The sequence below is a fragment of the Rhinopithecus bieti genome, unplaced genomic scaffold (assembly GCF_001698545.2).
Source record: "Rhinopithecus bieti isolate Rb0 unplaced genomic scaffold, ASM169854v2 scaffold_6371, whole genome shotgun sequence".
Classification (NCBI taxonomy): domain Eukaryota; kingdom Metazoa; phylum Chordata; class Mammalia; order Primates; family Cercopithecidae; genus Rhinopithecus; species Rhinopithecus bieti.
Genome location: NW_016805121.1, coordinates 450,772 through 473,308, shown reverse-complemented (window position 1 = coordinate 473,308; position 22,537 = coordinate 450,772). Strand labels below are relative to the sequence as shown.

At 37.1% G+C, this 22,537-nt stretch overlaps 1 protein-coding gene across 2 annotated transcripts in view; it reads left to right on the top strand.

Annotated features, from left to right (window-relative positions):
- Positions 1–3,457: 3,457 nt before the first annotated feature.
- The window catches only part of LRRC69 (leucine rich repeat containing 69), an 86,714-nt gene continuing 67,634 nt past the window's right edge, over positions 3,458–22,537 (top strand). Inside the window, exons 1-3 of one of the 2 annotated variants that reach the window (XM_017871206.1) lie at positions 3,458–4,095; positions 11,554–11,749; positions 15,096–15,167. In XM_017871206.1, coding sequence (XP_017726695.1) covers positions 3,989–4,095; positions 11,554–11,749; positions 15,096–15,167 — 375 coding nt within the window. In that variant the 5' untranslated portion in view covers positions 3,458–3,988. The remainder of the gene's footprint in view (positions 4,096–11,553; positions 11,750–15,095; positions 15,168–22,537) is intronic. The other variant, XM_017871207.1, reaches the window with a different exon arrangement.

The following is a 22,537-nucleotide window of genomic DNA, read 5'->3' as shown; positions in this document are numbered from 1 at the left end:
TCCTTCCTTCCCTTTTCTTCCTTCTCTCTTTCTCTCTTACTGTTTCTCTCTTTCTTTCTTTTTCTTTTTCTGTTTTGCTCAACTTGCCACTGGGAGAACGTAAGTCTAGGCCACAACATAGAAAGAACCTGTCTGACAGTGAAGCCAATACAGAGAAAATCTGAGTTAAGAAATGAAGAAAACTGAGTCTCAATTCTTAATATCATCATTTGAAACTCTGGGCCTGGCCATGCCTGAAGTGAGAGCTATCTCTGTATTACTCAGATACTTAAGTTAATAAATTCCTTTTCTTGTTCATCTTCTCTCTCTCTTTTTCTGTCAACCAGTTCAATGTGTTTCTATCAGTTGCCACTAAGAATTCTAAGGAAAACAGCAATCAACCTTTCTTTCCAGTGATTCTGTTTCTCTTTGTTCGCAAATTATAGATTATTAGGGACAGTTGTTGTATCTCTTTGTTGGAAAAATTATATATTATTTGGGACAGTGATCATTCAGACCCATGGATCCTTAGATCCATAGATTGATGTGCAATCCACAAGACTCAGCCTTGCCCCTTTTCTTGATGTTTAGTGAGCAACTGACATATGTTTTTGGAAAACATAGCCTAGAAAGATTTATTTTATTTCCTAATGAAAAGTGAAATATATTATGAAATCCTGAGGCCAGAAACAGTTAAATGCTTACAGTTAATGGCATTTTCAGTTACTATAATAAAATGCAATATTTTATTTTAAAGATCACAGCCATTTAAAATTTACCCAGTAAATCTGCTACACTGATTTCACCACAATATTCTCTTCCTCATAATCTCTTTAATCCTTCTAATTTCTCTGAAAAAAATATGTTAGGTTTCAGTCAAATTCCATGAGCACTTAGTTTTATATGGTTTGCTTAATATGTAGAACTGAAAAGGCAGGAATGGTTTCTCAAAGGACAGGTCTCTAGAGACTTGCATCTGAAATCCCCATGGTAGAAATAGTTTCTCAATTAGCTTTTCTTTTTCTCTTTGTTCATTAATTCTTTCCTTCAACAATAGCAACAACAGAATTTCTGAGGAACTATAGACTTGGTACACACAGCTTGGTGAGACACATTCTCACTGTTTAGTATCTAGTGGCAGAGAAGAGTGAATATGTCAATTATTACAGTGTTTTCTTTACTTTAAAAATCCCAGTGATATTTTTAACGCTTTCATTGGAAAATTCTCAGACGCCCCAGATTATAGGATGAATTTTGGGTAAGCAGTTTAAATTCGAAACTAGTTGATATGGCAGATATGCTGGCTTATCTGGTTTGGGTAACGCATAAACATATATATCTAACATTGCCTTGATGAGTAGGCTAAGGTTTAAAATAAAACATGAAAATACCATTGATACTTTATAGGAAAGTACATGTGTAACCATGGTAATGCTGAAAGAGAAGTGGCAAGGAAGCCAACACATGCTATGCAATAGTGTGCTAAGTGCTTTTATAATAAATTTCCTTAAGTTGTTCTCACACCTTATAAGGTTGGCATTGTAATCCTTGTGGGCCCATTCTCCTCTCCCCACTAGGAAGTCCCCATCTTCTAAGGCAGTTTTAAAGGCTGGAGGAGCCCTCTGTACAGGCCTGGATGTTCCAAACCTCGACAGGCAGATACAGGAGAGTTAGCACTTGCCATTTCCCAGTCCTCCTGATTTCTGGGTTTTCCGTCCAAGCAATGTTCTGATTAGACTAAGTGCCACAATGTAGATGTTCACTTACTTGATTTATGACTTACCACTGACTCCCCAAAAGTCAGCCCCAAGAAGCAGTAGGTTATCAGTACCAGATGTTCTCCTGTGCTCAGGCGTGAGATAACACTTTCCTGTAGAAATTGTATTCTTCCTTCTGACACAAATGTTTGTCTGTGCTGAAATCCCCTTTCAAATTCCCTCACAGATAGTTTTTAAAGCAAAGCCAATTCAGTTAGGAGGAATTGTTTTCTTTGTAATGTAATTATGTTAAAGCAAGGATCCTAATGTCAGGGCAACCTGTACAGTCTTTTGACCAAATTTTATTTCTGTCTTGTGGTTTAAAAAATGAAAATCGTGCATAGTTCTGCCTACGTCCCCTCCTTGTTTTGTCTTTCTCTCTCCCTGTGTTCTGCCTGCTCGACACACTTCCTGTCTTTAATTAGATCAACTTCCGCTATTTCTATTAGTTAACTCTAACTCTGGTGGCCCTTTTTTTTTTTCTTGACAGAGTCCTGCTCTGTCTCCCAGGCTAGAGTACAGTGGCGCAATCTCCGCTCACTGCAACCTCCGCCTCTCGGATTCAAGCAATTCTCCTGCCTCAGCCTCCTGAGTAGCTGGGGTTACAGGCACGAGCCACCATGCCCAGCTAACTTTTTTGTATTTTAATAAATACGGGGTTTCACCATGTTGGTCAGGCTGGTCTGGTGCTCCTGACCTGATGATCTGCCCACCTCGGCCTCCCAAAGTGCTATGATTACAGGCGTGAGCCACTGCGCCTGGCCCAGGTGGCCGGTCAGAGCTCTCTCAATACTTCCCATGTTACAAATGAAGACAATGAGGTTCAAAAATTAGTTACATTACTCAGAACATAGGGCAAACATTCCAATTCGGAACTGATTTATTCCAAAGCCCATAGGTTTTACTCCATACTCTGTGGTCCACTCATGACTGGTTCGTTTATGGTTGATTTAGGAAATTAAATTGAAGAGATTGGACTTTTTTGATTACTTAAGATAAATCATACCCTATGGCCAATTATCCTCCTGTGGAACATCTTCAATAACATGTAAATAAAATGTACATGTTCACATATTCACGTATAAATATTTATTATTATTATTTCACCTAAAATTGATTTGTTTTCTCTTCAGACTTTTAATAAGAATCATTTCACACAGCCTGAAATTAAAAAAAAAATGCTGCTTTTACATACAGATCTTGTCAAAACATGTTCTCCGGGGGAGAAAAATCAAGAAATAAATAATGTACAAGGTTAACTCTAGTTTCATCAAAATAACATCTGCCATTAGTTTAGTTGGTATGATCTTACTGGCATTAGTATGTGTAAATATAACTATTGAAAAAGAACCTACGCCAGGTTCTAAATGGCCAGTAACTATAGTTAGCACTGGAGGCCGAAAATATTTCCAAGTTTATCTATATTTTGAAGTTTTGCTTGCTGTTTATTCTGTGATGTTCTTCTTACTTTGATGAACAGGATTTCATTTTATGTAAAGGATTATTTGTAATCTCATAAATAATAATTACTTTATTTTAAAATAGAATATAGTCCTGAACTTCTGTTTTTTTTTTTTTTTTTTTTTATTTTGTCAACTTTTATTTTAGGGTCAGGGTACATGTGAAAGTTTGTTACATAGGTTAACTTGTGTCACGGTTGTCTGTGGTAAAAAAAAAAAAAAAAAAAGAAAGATTTAGCAACACTGCAGTTGCATTCCCATGTGACAATTACCAGAGCTGGCTGAATGGTGGTGGCCCTGTCTGACATGGCATGGGATTAACATTTTGATTCCTGTGGACAAGTGAGTTTGAAAGCTCTGTTTTCCCTGTCTGTGAACATTCAAATTCAGAAGTTGTAATATGGTTATGAGTACATAGAAAAATAGAGCAAACATGTTCAAAAGAGAATGGAGGGAGGAAAGACAGTGCGAGTAAGATATTATAAATACGAAAATGAGAGAAGCTGTAATGAAGAACTAAACTATATTTTCTGCAGAGATATTCAGACAGTACATTCTTAGGATCTGGGTGCCTTTTAGCTTCTGATTCCAGTTTGTGATGAGCCTAGTTGCATCCTCATTCCTCAGGCACAATGATGTGAGTTAGATCTGTAACTTTGTAATAAATCACTCCTTTTTGCTTTAGCTAGTTTAAGAGGGTTTCTGTTACCGCCACCAAAAGAGCCCTGGCCAAGGCAAGAACCAAAAGGAAAATAAAGGTATGTAGAAAAGTAGAAAGTGACTAACTAACAGATGGCTAAAGTGACTAAAATTATTTTTCTAACAGATGGCTTACAAAATTTAATCCTGCTTAATCTGAACAACAATCATCTTATGCAGCTTCCTCAAGAAGTCAGCAGGTAATTTTGTTTATAGCAAGACTTGGTTAACAATCACGCCCCTCCTCTATCCCCACCCTGGTCATTTGAAAGCGTTATGCCTAGCAACAAGTCCCTGTGGGATTTATACATAGCAAAGAGGGATCTGAAGGACTGACGCAAGCCACTAATTTTAAGCAGATGATTCTTTAAACACTTTGGAGAAATGAGAAACAGCATGACTTGGTAATCTTCAGTGTAAACATTGGCCTTTGAAACATAAAGTTCTAAAGCTGATGGTCTCATTGATTTCCCAGCTCCGAGGTTCTTGGAGCTTGAATAGCCACAGAATTGGGCACATTAAATGTTATTTCGCGTGTATTGTAAACCGTTTTGAGCTTGATGGAAAGGGTAATATAAAAACTAAGGATTTAAAACTGCGATGTCATTTTCGTTCTTAAAAACCCCACATTCTATTGTCATTAACCAAAAAAAAAAAAAAGCTGTTTTTCCTTATCCTGCACATCTGCACAGACAGAATGCCTTTCTGGAGCCAGCTGAGAGCCTTGTCCTTCTGTAGGCAAAACATGCTCTTGGGCTTTTCCTCTGACAGATGGAGAGAGAACTCCGTTCAGGTTTACTTTGGAGACTCCCTTTATTGCCTGTTGAGCAGAAACAGATGTATCACAGAGCAAGAGCATCCAGAATTTTAAAAGAGAATACAAAACTTTGAACAGTCCTCAACACGGAGCTCTCTGCAGCACCTAACATCTATTCCAATTTACTTGTCTGTACCTCTAGCCAATGCATTAGTTTTTTCCAAATATATTTTTATAAGGAAAGCAGTATTTTAAGTCAGAGCAACTAGAAAAGAATTGAATCAATCTAATTTCTATAGAAGATAAATATTTGCAGCAATGAAAATGCCATGCTAATGGTTGTCTGCTTGCTTTTCTGTTAATTCAGCTTATCAATCGATTTATATATTGATGATTATATAATTTAAAAAATCCCTTGGGAGATCTCGTGAATGAGGTTCAGGGCATATTTCTGTGCAACTAGATGTATGCCTTTGGGCAAGTAAGTTAACTGCTTTGAACTGCTGCTTTCTCATCTCTAAAGAAAGAATTTTGAATAGATGAACCTCAAAGTTTTTGCAGCTATAACTTGTTATGATTTCACAATTTCATACACTTATCTCTGTTTGTAATACAAATTACGATATTCAAGGAATCATGTAAATCTGAGGGAGTATGTTACAAAGATGAAAGAATGCTTTCACTGAAAAAAGTAGGATTGCAAAGTGTATAGGTCTATTCTGTTTTATAGTTAACTCTGGGTTGTCTGTATTCTGGCCGTATCCTAGATATTGACTAATTGATCATCTCTCTAAGCAGAATTCCATTTTCAGAGCCGGGGAAAGTTTCTTCACCTTCCTATATCTTAACATCTTCATCTGCAAAATGAGGATGATGATAGTGTTTGCTTCATTGGATTGTTTTGATGGTTAAGCGAATTCATACAATGTATTTAGGGTTGAGCCTGGGACATAAAAGGTATTAGGGTTGAGTAAATGCTCAACCGATGTTAGCTTTTATTATTATTGGTTATTATTTTTATTCTAGCTTCTTTCCATTTCCTTTGTTCACTCATTTCCAGAGACAAAAGAATGACTTCTTAGTGGATTTGGGCGAAGCATTGAGCATGTGTAGTTTGACATTCTCCTCTTGCCCTGCCATGAAGTAAGCAGCAGCCTCAGCAGGAAAGGCTGTGAAGGGGTGGAATATTTAATACAGAGGAGGGCTAGCAGGGACTCAGAGTGATCATGTCAGCTCTGTGCTGATGTTTAATTTCCTTCTCTCTAAATCCTATATCTTATTTCTCAATTTATTTAGAACTTAGGAGAGGGAAAAGGGAGTTTTGCTTTTTGGCTTGTTTAAACTACAGAACATCAGTTCATGGACTTGGAGTCAAATTTGGGGAGGTAAGAGTTTTACACCTAAACAACTCTGTCATGGGCAGCACTGCACAGGCACAGGAGGAGGACAGCATGGGCATCCTGGTGACAGAATGAGTCTGGAAGACAGCGAGAGAGAGAGAGAGCAAGGGACTAAGTCGGCAGGCTCAGTTCTTTCTCCAAATTTGTCCATCAGTGAAGTTGTTCTTCAATCTCCTGGGGAAGACAGATGTCAGGGAGAAGCTGCAAGTGTATCTCCTGTAGATGTTCTTTAAAAAAGTAGAACATCTCCCTGCTTTGTGGAAACAGGAACAATGGCAGATGTTTGTTTCTCTCCCTCCTCTTTACTGACACAAATGAATGATGGACAAATGAACAATAGGATCTGAGCTCATTTTATTGCCTTGAAATAACAAAAAAGATGAAAAGCCAACTCTCATGATATAGTAAATCAGATATAATAAAAATAATGATTATAAAATGATTAATGAGGAAAATTCCCCTTTCCCCACAGGACCTGCTCCACACATTTTCACTCTGTTTCAGTGCTGAGTTGTCCTTCTTTGACCCTTTATACTGCAAAGAACTTCACTTCCTGTTTTCCTGAGAAATTTGAGCTCCCTCAATTCCCTTCTTTCCAGCCTCTTTCTCTCCATTGTTCTATTTATTTCCTGTCTCTCTTGCTTCCTTGCTATCTCTCTCTAAAGTGTCCTGTGTATATTGCTTTTGCTTCCTGTGTAACACATTGTAAATTCTCTTCTATCTTTTCCATTCTTTTTTTAAAATTATTATTATACTTTAAGTTCTAGTGTACATGTGCACAACGTGCAGGTTTGTTACATATGTATACATGTGCCATGTTGGTGTGCTGTACCCATTAACTCATCATTTACATTAGGTATATCTCCTAATGCTATTCCTCTTCCCTCTCCCCACCCCACGACAGGCCCTGGTGTGTGATGTTCCCCTTCCTATGTCCAAGTGTTCTCATTGTTCAGTTCCCAGCTATGAGTGAGAACATGCAGTGTTTGGTTTTCTGTTCTTGCAATAGTTTGCAGAGAATGATGGTTTGCAGCTGCATCCATGTCCCTACAAAAGACATGAACTCATCCTTTTTTATGGCTGCATAGTATTCCATGGTGTATATGTGCCACATTTTCTTAATCCAGTCTGTCATTGATGGACATTTGGGTTAGTCCCAAGTCTTTGCTATTGTGAATAGTGCTGAAATAAGCATACGTGTGCTTGTGTCTTTATAGCAGCATGATTTATAATCCTCTGGGTATATACCCAGTAATGGGATGGCTGGGTCAAATGGTGTTTCTAGTTCTAGATCCTTGAGGAATTGCCACACTGTCTTCCACAATGGTTGAACTAGTTTACAGTCCCACCAACAGTGTAAAAGTTTTCCTATTTCTCCACATCCTCTCCAGCACCTGTTGTTTCCTGACTTTTTAATGATTGCCATGCTAACTGGTGTGAGATGGTATCTCATTGTGGTTTTGATTTGCATTTCTCTGATGGCGAGTGATGATGAGCTTTTTTTCATGTGTCTGTTGGCTTCATAAATATCTTCTTTTGAGAAGTGTCTGTTCGTATCCTTTGCCCACTTTTTGATGAGGTTGTTTGTTTTTTTCTTGTAAATTTGTTTGAGTTCTTTGTAGGTTCTGGATACTAGCCCTTTGTCAGATGAGTAGATTGCAAAAATTTTCTCCCATTCTGTAGGTTACCTGTTCACTCTGATGGTAGTTTCTTTTGCTGTGCAGAAGCTCTTTAGTTTAATTAGATCCCATTTGTCAATTCTGGCTTTTGTTGCCATTGCTTTTGGTGTTTTAGACATGAAGTCCTTTCCCATGCCTGTGTCCTGAATGGTATTGCCTAGGTTTTCTTCTAGGGTTTTTATGGTATTAGGTCTAAGATTTAAGTCTCTAATCCATCTTAAATTAATTTTTGTATAAGGTGTAAGGAAGGGATCCAGTTTCAGCTATTTAGATATGGCTAGCCAGTTTTCCCAGCACCATTTATTAAATAGGGAATCCTTTCCCCATTTCTTGTTTTTATCAAGTTTGTCAAAGGTCAGATGGTTGTAGATGTGTGGTATTATTTCTGAGGGCTCTGTTCTGTTCCATTGGTTTGTATCTCTGTTTTGGTGCCATCTCCATTAAGCTACCAACGACTTTCTTCACAGAATTGGAAAAAACTACTTTAAAGTTCATATGGAACCAAAAAAGAGCCTGCATTGCCAAGACAATCCTAAGCCAAAAGAACAAAGCTGGAGGCATCATGCTACCTGACTTCAAACTATACTACAAGGCTATAGTAACCAAAACTGTCTTCTCCATTCTACTGTAGATCATTTTCAAAAGTCGTTACTGTCCTTTACATAGTCAAATATAATGACCTTTTTTTCCTGCTGAATAAAAATTACATAAAACTATTCAATGCATTTTGGCAAACATACACACACCAATAACATGTAAAACATTTTCTTCAGCCCAGAAATTTCCTCATGCACCCTTCCAGTGAATTCTTACCTCTCATAAGCAATCAATATTCTGATTTCTGTCTTCTTTACAAATTAGTTTTACCATTCCTAGAACTAAATAAGTAGAATCATTTAGTATATACGTTTTTGTGTCTGTCTTCTTTTGCTTAGCATATTTTTTGAGACTCACATAACTGTTGCATTTATTAGTAGTTCATTGGGTTTGTTGTTGTTGTTGTTTGTTTGTTTATTTATTTTTTTGAGACAGAGTCTGGCCCTACTCACCCAGGATGGAGTGCAATGAAGCGATCTCAGCTCACTGCAACCTCTGCCTCCTAGGTTCAAGTGATTCTCCTGCCTCAGCCTCCCAAGTAGCTGGTATTACAGGTGCCTGCCACCACACCCAGCTAATTTTTGTATTTTTAGTAGAGATGGGGTTTCACCATATCAGCTAGGCTGGTCTTGAACTCCGGACCTCAAGTGATCTGCCTGCCTTGGCCTCCCAGTGTTGGGACTACAAGCATGAGCCACTGTGCCTGGCAGTTTTTGTTTATTCTGAGTAGCATTTCATTGCGGGAATATGCCCTAAATTATTCGTCTTTTCTCCTGTTGATGTACACTTGGGTTATTTCCAGTTTAGAGCTATTATGAATTAAGTTAGAATAAACATTATTGTATACATCTTTTTGTAAAAATGTTTAATTTCATTTTCATTTAAATTTCTAGGAGTAAAATGGAAATTTATTTCTCATAGTTCTGTAAGTTGGGAAGTGAAGATTAAGGTGCTGGCAGATGTGATGTCTGGTGAGAGTGTACTTCCTGGTTCATAGAGTGCCACCTTTCTCACTGTGTCCTCACATGGTAGAAGGGGCAAGGAGCTCTCTGGGGCCTTTTTTGAGGACATTAATTACATTTATGAGGTTTACCCCCTCATCATGACCTAATCATCTCCCAAAGGCCCTGTCTCGTAATACCATCACATTGGAGATTATATTTTAACATAGGAATTTTGAAGAGACACAAATATTCAGACCATAGCACTATCATTTCTCCAATACCATACGATCTTGATTGCTGCAGATGCATTGTAAGTTTTGAAATAAGGTAATGTGAGTCTTTTGATTTTATTCTTTATAATAGTTTGGCTATTCTAGGCCCTTTGAATTTCCATATACATTTTGAAATTGATTTGTCTTTTTTTTTTTAACATGGGGTCTCACTATGTTTCCCAGGCTGGTCTTAAACTCCTGGGCTCAAGCAATCCTTCCATCTTCGCCTCCCAAAATTATGGGTTTACAGCCATGAGCCACAGCACCCAGCCCGAGTCAAGTCTTATACAAAAAAAGCTGTCAAAATTTTTATTTGGATCTATTATTGAATCTATAGATCAATATTAAAAAGTTGGTATCTTAGCAATATTTTTCTTTTCTATTCCTGAATATAATGTATCTCTACTTTTATTTAGAGCCCCTTTACATTCTCTCAGTCATGATTTATAGTTTTCAGTGTAGAGGTCCCTCATGTCTTTTGTTATATGTACTCTTAACTATTTCATGAAGGGTTTTTTATACATTACTATAAATGGAAATCTTAAACTTTTATTTTCCAATTGTTTGTGGCTATAATATGGAGATCCAATAGATTTTTAAAATATTGACTTGGTAGTTTGTGACTCTGTGTTAGTTCTACTAGTTTTGTTTGTTAGTTTGGATTATCTCTCTTTAACATTTAAACTTTTGACCATGTCTTCAATTTTGAAATGTTCTTCTCTCCCACCTTCAGAGATTCCTTGCTAATCTGGTTCTTCTTCTACTTCTCTGTTCATAACTTCGCTGGGTGCCTTTAATTTTTAATGGTCAGTTGTTTATATTTCTCAAGAATCTTTCTATTGGCTTCCTCTCTTTTCTCTCTGCCCATTTTCTTTTGTTGTTTTTCCTATCAGTCCCATGTATTCATATGGCTTCTACTATGTATTGAGAAATCTATAGAATCCTCAAAATTCCCTTTGCTAGCACTGATGACTTTCTAACCTCCAGTCTCCCATTTTCAACGGCCTAAAAATTTAGTTCCCTCATTCTTACATTACTTCAATCTTAACACACTTCAACCTTGAGATCATTATATGTTTTCACTCTTAGCTTTTCAAACAGACACATCTGCATTAGAATTTTGACATTGTTACCTACCAGATAAGTAACTTGGGAAATTTATTTACTGCCTGTAATGCTTTATTTTCCTCACTTTTAAAATAAGAGTAGTAATTCCAACCACAGAGTTTTGTTGATGATTAAATTTAATGCACAGGCATGTAGTTGTTTTTAGTAATGTTAATTCCCTTCTGCTTCCTTATTCATAATATATTTTCTTAGCTTACTATTCTCTCTTATTGCCCTATTTTATAAGTTCTTTTATTCAGGGCCAAATTCAAAATGTCAACTCTTTAGAAAAATTTGCAATATGCTTCAGGAACCTTATCTGCAATTACAGAATCGAATTTCCTTAACCTTTTTCTCCTTAGCCAATGGTATTTGCTGTTCTCAGTTTATGGCTCTATTTAATATCTCCTTCTAAACCATGACATCCAAAAGGGCAGAATTTGTGGCTGATTCATCTTTGAACTTTCACAGCAATTGAGCAGTACTCATATCTATTTGGTACTAGGTATATTTATGTCTATGTATGCTTATGCATGTACCTGTATCGATCTGTATAAATAGGTGTGTCCATGTTCTCCTTGACCTCTAGCTTTCTCTTGGATATCACCAATGTATATGTATAAAGAAAGGAAATAGAATTTTGTTTTTCTTAAATCTGAGTTTTGATTACCTAACATACTTTTAACGTAAGCCATCTGATTACAAAAGATCTTTAAAAATTAAATTTCAGCAAAACTTTTATATTTACGATTCACAATAGTTGTAAACACTTGACTGAAGAAACCTCAGATGAGCTACAAAAAATAAACTTAGACATGGCTTCTGCTAAGTTGGGCCTATATAGTGGACTCTGTTATTCTTGTGAATTTCATTCATATACTTTGGTGTTTGTTTTTTTTTAGATTAAAAAGTCTTACTTATATGAGTATAAATTATAATCAACTAGTCAGCATCCCTAGAGAACTTTGTTTTCTTAAGAATCTTGTTGAACTTCAACTTAACTACAATCAGCTGATATGCATACCTGAAGAGATTAAGTTCTTGAAGAAGCTTCAGAAATTTTTACTAGCCAGAAACAACATTGGAGTTTTGCCAGAGGTGAGCAAAACATGGAACCACACCACTTTGTTGTTGGAGAAGAACTCAACATGATGGGAGGTAGTTATAGATTAGATTTGGGTATCTGAGTATAAGCCACCACTTGCTTTCCCTCAGATTAAATGTAGTCAGTTCCCAAATCCCTATGACAGAGGAAGGCTATAATTTGAATTATCCCACATAGCTAGGGCTACCACATTTAGTAAATACAAATATAGAATGCTCACTGAAATTTGAATTCCAGACAAGCAATGATTAAATATTTTTGCTGTAAGTATGTTGCAAATATTTCATGGAATAGACTAAAAAACGTTATTTATTGTTTGTCTGGTATTTCTTTTCTTTTCTTTTCTTTTTTTTTTGAGATAGACTCTCATTCTGTTGCCTAGGCTAGAGTGCAGTGGCACGATCTCCGCTCATTGCAACCTCCGCATCCCAGGTTCAAGTGATTCTCCTGCCTCACCCTCCTGAGTAGCTGGACCACCATGCCCAGCTAATTTTTGTAATTTAATAGAGACGAGTCTTCACTATATTGGTCAGGCTGGTCTCGAACTCCTGACCTCGTGATCTGCCCACCTCGGCATCCCAAAGTGCTGGGATTATAGGCATGAGCCACCGTGCCAAGCCTTGATATTTCAATTTAAGTGAGCATTATATATTTTATCTGGTAACCATGTATACAGAACAAAATACAAGTTCATTTTGGCTTTGGAATGTGTACTAGCTCTCCTCATTTTTTCCTTCATATTCACTCTCTTTCCTGCCTTCTGCTTGGGAGACTGACCTGTGTGGGCAGCAGTGAACTCCTTTGTCCTCTGGTTTCCTCTTGGATATGGCAGATGAGAGGCACTAGCGAGAAGTGAGAGGGCAGGAGGATAGCGAGTAGTTGATGGTATTCAACTACTTGAATTGTGGGTTGGCTGTGTGCCTTTCTGGACGGCCACCACTAGTGAACTAATAACATACTTACATGGGTAGATAGATAGATAGACAGATAACAGGATAGATAACGGGATTTATTAGGGGAATTGGCACACATAATTATGGAGACTGAGAAGTCCTATAGCAGGCTATCTGCAAGCTGAAGACCCTGGAGTGCTGGTAGTGTGACTGAGTCCAACTCTCAAAGCCTCAGAACCAGGGAAGCCAACGGTGTAATTCTCAGTTGGAGGTCAAAGGCCTGATTACTGGGAGGTTGTGGTGGTGGCTGGAGGGGAGGGGTACTGGTGTAAATCTTAGAGTCTAAAGGCTGGAGAGCCCAGAGTTCTGAGGTCCAAGGGAAGAAGAAGAAGTGTCCCAGCTCCAGAAGAGAGAGGAAATCACTTTTTTTCATCGAAGTCACTAACTGACAGGACGGTGCCCAGCAATACTGAAGATATATCTTTCCTACTCCTACTGACTCACTCACCCATCTCCTCTAGAAACAACCTCACACAGACACCCAAAATAAAGCTTTACTAGCATTCTAGGTATTCCTTAATCCAGTCAAGTTGGCACCTAAAATTAACCATCACACTAGACTTCCTGTAGTTCTATCCCAAACAACTGTTTGCTCTTAATGGAACATCATTTGTTCCAAAGAACTCAAAGAATCTCAGTTTAAACTTCACTTTTTTCAGGAAGCCTTTCCTGACCTCCTGTACCAGATTTTCCACATGTCACTGTTTCCGTAACCCTTCATAACACTTCTCATTCTCATAACACAACTTTGCCCTTGCCTATTTGTGAGTTTTTAAACCTTCATTGAATACTCGTGAGGGGTATACACATGCAAAGATTAGAACAAGACAGCAACAAATATTAACAGCAATAATAGTGGCAGTCATGGCAGCAAAAATGAACAAATGAAAATGAAAGAGTCCACAGCAATGGAAGTAATGCTATGAAGTGTTTTCAAGTAGGGTGGGAAACCCTTATATCATAACATGAGATACTGAAGGAACACATTGGAGTCTGAAAATCTCTGCAGCTAATACAATACAAAGGAGAGTATCATGGCAATGGAAGATTATGTAGGACTTGAGAACTCCCTTCAAGGATTTGCTGCCTAGCTGTAGGGAAGGGGATTGCAGACAGCCTCTAGCTGTTAGCTCTTTCAGGGTCTGCCTCAGCTGCAGAGAGCCTCTTTTCTTGCCCAAGGTCATGCTCTTCCTAAAGCATTCTGCATCTTGTGACCTAACAAGGGAGGGATATAAAGGCTTGGTCATTTCTGCCTGATAGAGAAGAATTTGCATGGGCAATAGCCCTCTGGAGCTCCCCACCCACCTGAACAAGATTCTATTGTGTCTGAATCCCACCTCAACTTCCCTGTCTGCTCAGTCCTGCTTCCTGGCCCTGCCTTTTACAGGGGTGATCCCTAATAAACATTTAGCACCCCAAATTCCATCTCAGCATCTGCTTCCAGAGAATGAAACCTGAGATAACATGTGATAAAACTGAAGAGGAAGAGTACTGGCATGACGAAAGAAGCATATCGTCTCCCTAGGGAGAGGTATGATCATCAGTATATGAGTGACATTTTAGAAATATCACTATAAGTGGTTGGGACTGTTTAGTAAGTCATACCTCTATTTTTCAATTTTTAAGTTTTTTTTTTTTTTTTTTTTTTTTAACGTTTCCACTTAAAAAGAATTACTACTTATCCTTTGCTTGCTAGTAGAAATACCAGAACCCAGATGCATTATAACAACCGTGTGGTTACTATGGTAATAAGCAGTCACATTTGGCATGTAGATAGAGGCAGTAACAGATCTTCTTTCTTTTATAAGGAAAGGGTTGTGTTAGCACAGGGCTAAGTAAAAGGTAGATGCTTAATAAATCCTGGTGGAATTTTTAATAGAGACAATATTCCAGGATTACATCTGTTTTCTCAAAGTTTCTATTTTTAATAATTGACAATGTCTACTGAGTGCTCACTACATAGTAGGCCTTTAGTAAGCACTTTCAGATTCGTAACTCATTTAATTAATTCAACAACCATATGACTTAAGGGCTTCTATTAGCATTTTCATTTCACAAATGAAGAAATTGAAGTACAAAGAAATTAAGAAATTTGCCCATAGTTATAGTACCTGCCAGAGGTGAGATTTGAATCTAGAAGTAGTGTAACTCACAGTGGCCATGTTACGTTGCCCCAGAGTGGTCAGAGGAAATGAAGAATTCAAAGATATCTGGCAGTCCAGGATATGGGGATCTGCTTGGGAAGATGTACTGAAGAATTGGTCGGTACAGTGATTAGAAAGATGGCCGCCTTCGTCATGTTGGAGCTTTAAAAAAATTTATGATTTTCCTTATGATTTTAAATATTAGATTAAAAAAACTCTCTCTCTTCTGTTTTCTGACACAGGAACTTTGTGATCTTAAAAAACTAAGAATCCTAGACATAGCTGGAAATATTATTCAGATATTTCCATCAGGAGTAAGTAGAGTCAACTTTCATTATAACTGAAAAATAATGTTGTTTATGCTAGTGGGAATAGAAAAAATATGGGCAGACAGTAAACTCTGTAGTAACTGGTAACTTAAATTATACAAATGACTCAAAGATTTGCTTTTAGAATTTGAAAACCTGTTCTCTCCTGTTTCTTTCTTTGTGCTCTGTGCCTGCTGAACTTGTTTGAACTAAGTGAACTCTGATTGCTGTCATAAATATTTTAATATATCAGCTATGATTAAACTTTTTGGTTATTATATACTGCTTTTGGTCACCTCTGACTTTTTGAAAATATTACTTTCCAGAGCATAAATTTTATCCCTTGTAATTAATCCAAGGGTGACACTTTTGTTAGTTGTTTTTAGGCCATAAACAATGAAAAATGCACTTTCTTTCTCATTTGACAATGAATTTTGACCTCATTTTATTTCAAATACGAAGAAACCGTTTGTCTTGGCAACTCCTAACTTTTGAGAAAGAAATGTCAGTTTTCCTATTGCATTTTTATACCCAATTGAACATGCTTAAACATTCATGGTAATAATGAGAAGTCCATCTATCCAGAAGGTATTCAATGAATAGTTGTTGACCCATTAATTATTTTTCCTGATTTATCCACTCTAAATTGAGGTTTCAGTCTTTTCTACCTCCTAGAGCAATATTTTATACTGAAGGTAATTCAAATATAAAAAAATGAGTGTAAAGTCTGTGTTTTAGAAAAAAGTATACAGTTTTTAAATGGTGGCAAAATATACACAACATAAAGTTTACCATTTTGATTATTTTTACTTGTATAGTCCACAGTACTAAGTACTTTCACATTGTTGCGCAACCATTGGCATCATCCACCTCTAGAACCTGTTCATCTTCTCCAACTAAAACTCTGTATCCATTCAACTCTAACTCCCCATTCCCTTTGTACACCTATTTTAGAAGTTCCTGTAAATACTTTGAAATACGATATTTTCCCCCTCCATGGCAACCACAAATCTACTATATGTCTCTGAGTTTGACTACTCTGGGTACCTAGAGTACCTAGAGTAAGTGGAACCAGATATTTGTCCTTTTACCACTGACTTATTTCACTTAGTAAAATATGACTAACATTAATTTATCTTATAGCATGTGTCAGAGTTTCCTTCCTTTTTAAGGCTGAATAATATTCAGTTGTATATATATATACCACATTTTGTCTATCCACAGGTATCTGCCCACCTGTGGAACCTTGGGCTGTTTTCTCATTTTGGCTATTGCTGCTGTGAACATGGGTATACAAATATTTGTTCTTTATCTGCTTTCAGATCCTCTGGGAATATACTTAGATGAAATTGTTGAATCATATGATAATTCTATGTTTAATTTTTTGAGGAATCACCACAGTGTTTCAAAAAATGTGTAGATTTGAATGTTTAGTAAAAATTGGCTATTGTTAATATTGACCTTGAAAATGCAACATGGTTTTATTTACCCTCTGTGTCTTAATTTAACTCTCTGTGTCCTGTGATGCCTCCCTGACTTCCAAAGCAGGATTCTGGTGCCACTTTTTCTATGGTACCCCTGGTGCCACTGCTACTTCTATGGTACCTTCTGTTGCCACTTTTTCTATGGTGTTTCTTTGGTATGCTTGAGCAACATAATGGAGTAATTCATTTCAAGTCTTTCTCGCTTTTGGATGGTAAGCTTCCAGAGAAAGAATACTCTTTTTTTCCTCTATACCTGCAGTGTCTTGAATTTTAACTCAATACATATTTGTTAAAGAAACAAATCTAACTAACATTCTTAAACTTCATTTATTTTTCACCTTAGTAGTGTGTTAATTGACTGTTTCTTCTATGAAGTGATTCTGTACTTAACAATTTTGATAAAACATAATTACTTAGATCTCAATAATTTGTAGTAATTTTGACAGGTTTGAGTTGGTTTCATCTGTGTAGTACTTATTTCAGAAATTTCTATAAACACTCTAACGTAAGATGATCTGCAAACTCATCTGAGCTTTGGTCCAACCATTTCAAATTATTTTGGTTCAACTGATTCAAAATCAAAGTTTCCCACATTAAAAATATGGCACAATTGGTGGACCTAGAGGATAAATGACCGACTCTAGGTCACACTATGATTATCAGTGAAAGAGAGTTTAATGGTAGAGAACATTCAAAACAAGCCATACTTTTTGTGAAACAGAGTAGTGTAGAAATGAATAACATAGACTTTGGAGTCATATACACATGGGTTTAAAGCACTAATTTCCTATTTTCTAAATTTGTAATCTCAAACAAGTTACTTAATTTCTAAGAGTTGCTATTTCTTCATCTATATAATGACAATATTAAAACCACTAACCTCATAAGGTTGTTATGTCAAGCAGTGACTATGAAGCATTTTGTGCATAGTTGGTTTCCAGGAATGGAAACTATTATATGTTTTGTATAAAATATATACCAATAGTGAAATACTAATAAGTAATATATAATTATAGCAATCATCTGGTCTCTACTGGTGATAATAGGAAGCATTAACCTTGTGAAGTACATTTTTAAAAACTTTTAAAACTATGAGAATATTCAAACATACATAAAAAACAGAAAAGCAAAATAAAGCTCTGTGTACCTGTTACTTTTAAGTGTATTCTTAAAGATTTGAAACCGCATTGTGCATAAGTGCCTTTGAGTAGTTTATTTTGCTGCTTTATAACTACTTTTTAAAATAAGTATTTATTTAAGAGTGTTTTGCTATTTTATGATTTAAATAAATTTGGTGTACAATTTAGAAAATGCAATTTTTTTAGAACAGTCTTTTTTCTTTGAAATTCACATGGCATTTGAACATTTGAAACTCTATTTTCTTTTTTTCATTCTTTTGAAATGAATTTATTTATACACAAAAGTGAGTCATTTAAAGAAAACATTAAGTAAATGGTGGCACAGGCAGCATGCAGCCCATCATGGTGCTATTTTGTAGTTATGGTGAAAATCATCAAAGAGGTGAATGACTGATGTTTGGAAAACTCTGCTAGACTATTCATTCTGGGTGGTTGGACTGCCTGAGGGAGAGGTCAGGGTCTGTTTGAATTGGGCATTCTTGGTGGGGGAAGCAGCATGTAGGGATTAGTGTGAACGTGTTAGGAAGGGTGAGAAGCTCGTATGACATGGTGCAGGGTACTGGGGTGATACAGAGGCCTTCCTCCAAGGTCAGGCTATGGACTTTGACTCCCAGGGGGAGAATCCAGGGGCGGATGCGTTGCAGGGAAGTGACAGCAGGCCAGTGTTTATCAGAAGGCTGGAGCCACCGCTAGTAGAGATAGTGCTGTCCGGCAGGCAGGGCCCCAGGCCTCCCATCGTGAACTCTTTCCGTTCCTCCCCAGCTTAGGTGCAGAGCCACGGATCCTAATTTTCACCAGGACTTTTGTATAAGAATATACATTAAATTGAAATTTACAGTAAAAAAAGGGACTATTATAAATATTTGTTCATATGTGTTGGATTAAAAGAGTTTCTGTGTTATTTAGTTATTAAGAAAAAATCTGGCATGACCACATAGAGAATGAATTGTTTCAGAAATGGCCAGGTATGGTGACTCACGGCTGCAATCCCAGCACTTTGGGAGGCTGTTGTGGGAGGATTGTTTTTGATTCCAGGAGTTTGAGATCAGCCTGGACAACATGGTGAAACCCCTATCTCTACAAAACAAACAAACCACCAAAAAAATTAGCTGAGTGTGGTGGCACACCCTGTGTCCCCAGTTCCTTGAGGTGAAAGTATCACTCAAGCCTGGGAGGTAGAGGTTGCAGGAAGCTGAGATGGTACTCCAGCCTGGGCAACACAGTGAGACCCTGTCTTAAAAAAAAAAAAAAGTCTTGGTTCTCTTATGAACATGTAGTCAGATCTGCTACAGAGAGACTTTAGTTTCTTTCCTTATCTCTTTTTTCCTTTCCTTTATTTTAACTTAAAAAAAATTAAAATTAAAATTTTATAAGTTGTACAACTTCTGCATTCTTCTTAAAATGTCAAGCAAAACAATAGTATGGAATCAAAAGTTTCGGCCGGGCGTGGTGGCTCACGCCTGTAATCCCAGCACTTTGGGAGGCAAGGCGGGTGGATCACAAGGTCAGCAGATCGAGACCATCCTGGCTAACACAATGAAACCCTGACTCTACTAAAAATACAAAAAAATCAGCAGAGCATGGGCAGGTGCCTGTAGTCCCAGCTACCCAGGAGGCTGAGGCAGGAGAATGAGGGGAACCCGGGAGGCAGAGCTTGCAGTGAGCCCAGATAGTGCCACTGCACTCCAGCCTGGGAGACAGAGTGAGACTCCGTCTCAAAAAAAAGAAAGCTTCCATTCCAGGACCTCTTCATGTGTGTTTTTAGAAAAGTCTGTTAAAACAGTTTTTTCACACGATACTATGTCTGGAATGGTTTTATTATATTTAATTGCCCAGTATGATTTTTCTTTTTAAAAAAGTACCATCTGGCCAGGCGTGGTGGCTTACGCCTGTAATCCAAGCACTCTGAGAGGCCGAGGCAGGCTATCACCTCAGGTCGGGAGTTTGCAACCAGCCTAACCAACATGGAGAAACTCTGTCTCTACTAAAAATACAAAACTAGCTGGGCGTGGTGGCGCATGCCTGTAATCTCAGTTACTCAGGAGGCTGAGGCAAGAGAATCGCTTGAACCCAGAACGCAGAGGTTGCAGTGAGCCAAGATCATCATGCCATTGCACTCCAACTTGAGCAACAAAAGTGAAACTCGGTCTCAAAAAAAGAAAAAGGACTATCCAAGTATTCTCCATAAGGCGTTATCAATGTATCAATAGCAGAAAGATCAGCGAGAGAAAGCAAAACTCTGGGGGCTATTTTGATCTGATCTATCATTGCACAATTTTAGAACATTCTCAGTTTTCTCATATACAATTTTTTGATACCTAATTCCTGTCAGAGACATACCAAATTATTTATTGTGTTAGTTTGCAAGTATCCTCAGCTTCTTGAATGAATGGGTATTAAGATTTAAGATGTTGTCTTCATTTATCCTTTTGTAAGTAGCATTTTTCTGGTAATTCATTCATTGTAGAAAATAAGTAAATAAATATAGGAAGAGTAAAATGTAAGGTGTCTTTAAGTTTATCTTCCAGAAATAACACTTTATTGTTTTCTTCAAGAATCTCATTTTTATATTCTCATTAAAAAAACTTCAATGTATGCTGCATAAAGAAATACGTGTCTTACTTTGTCATTTTCACTTAACATTATATATTAAGCACTTTCCTTAAAAGAATATTCTTCAATATGTGATTTTTAATCATTGGGTATTCTTCTACCTTTTCTTTATCATATGTTCACTTTTCTGACATTTTATTTATTGCTGGAATTAGAATTGGATTTTGAATGAACAAGCCTTTGAGAGCAAGGATGATCTGAAATAAAATGTCTTTATTTGTATCTGTCTTTGAGAGAATAACATATCTGAAGTATGGCCTTTAGTGGACACCGGGCAATCTATGGCAACACTGTCAGTTGTTCAGTTAGTGCCGGAAACGGTGATGCTTATTTTATTGGTTTCCTGAAGCTGCTATAGCAAAATATCACAAACTGGGGCTTAAAGGACATGTCTTTATTTTCTCTTCTTAGAAGGATACCAGTCCTTGGATTGTGGCCCACTCTAATCCAGTTATGACCTCACTTTAACTAGTTAACATCTGCAAAGACTCTGTTTCCAAATAAAGTCACATTCTGAGGTTCAGGGTGGATATGAATCTTGGAGGACACTATCTAACCCATTATACTTTGATAGAACATTGAGTTTATTACTCTATTTAGAATCTGCAAGGGCAATTGATATAAACTTCCTTGATGAGGTTTATGAGACATTCCAATTCCATAAACAATTACTGAGTATCTTCTCTGTAGCCAAGCTCTCTTCTAATCTAGGGAAGCAAGTGAAGAAATATGAATGTTGCTGTATAGAAACTTTGGAATTTGTATTTGAAGAAATCTCTAAACATTGAAGTGGAAACTGGTGATATCATAAGAACAAGATAAATATGTGATTTTTAATGATGGACAGAAATTTAAAATTAGAAAAATCAAAGAAACTGGCATGAATTAGCTTGAACAAAGATAAAAGTCAGGTAGGTGGTAATTTCATTGTTGAGTTCAAAATACTAAGGGGAAAGTGACCTGTTGCCTTCATAACTTTTGATGATGGGGAAAGAAAAAGCATTATTATTTGCTGCTGAAGGGTTTTGGATAGGCTATCATCGTGGGATTTCTGGGAAGAAAGGATTACTAATATCTTTCTTTAGGTCAGAAAACTCAGTCTCTGAAGTAGTTGTGATTCAGTCTTCTCAACAGAAAACAAAGTAAATTATTGAAATTTTATGGTTCCTTTGAAACAGTTTTTTATTTAATCTTTTAGTCACAGGTCTTCTTTCTCTAGCTCTTCTTTCCCTCAGGAGCCCAGTTATTTTCAAACTGCAATCATTTGAAGAAAAGATGACCTGACAAAAGTGAGAAAAGTTTTAATGATCATCACCAGGGAACATCATGAGGTTTGTGTTTGATGTGAAGTTTATAACAAAATATCATATATAAAACATTGCAGACCAAATAGAAAACTTCGCATTTCAATAAGCTCTTAGTTAGAATTCTCCGTTAGGAATCTAACAGCCTGTACCATTATGACTACTTTTCAAATTCACAAATAGTGTTCAGAGTTATCTTTCTGGATGAATACTTTGCCATTATCTAAAAATTTGCAAGTTATCAAATCTGTTTGTTATTGAATATTTCCTTGAAGAAGAGAGATTTGGTATTATTATTCCTGTTTGGAGCTGAGGATATTGAGGCTCCAGAGTAGTTTGTCTGCAGCAGTGACCCTCAAACTTGAATGTGCATCAGAATCCCCTGGATGCCTTCTTAAAACCCAGAAGGCTAGGCCCTCCTTCTAGGATTTCTGAGTCAGTAGGTTGGGGATCCCACGGGTTTGCATTTGTATTATGTTCTTGGGTAACGCTGATGCTGTAAGTCCAGGAACTACACTTGGAAAACCATTGGCCTGAATGATGGAACAGTGGCAGAGCTTGAACTTGCACTCAAGACTTTTGGCTACACTCTCAGAACTCCTCCTGTCTCTGAGGAATCCATTCTTGTCTCAGGTTGGAGCAATCTCTGTCATGCTATACAAATAAGGCATTTCTTTGAGCTCACTGGGAGTTTGGGTTCTGAGAATTTCACTATGTCCTTGACTAAAATGATACTCAGGGAACATTCTTTGGACAATAGAATTCTTGTATACTCTGAAAAATATTTCACATAGAAACTAGGATTTTGGTATGTGAACACAAGGAATGCCTATATA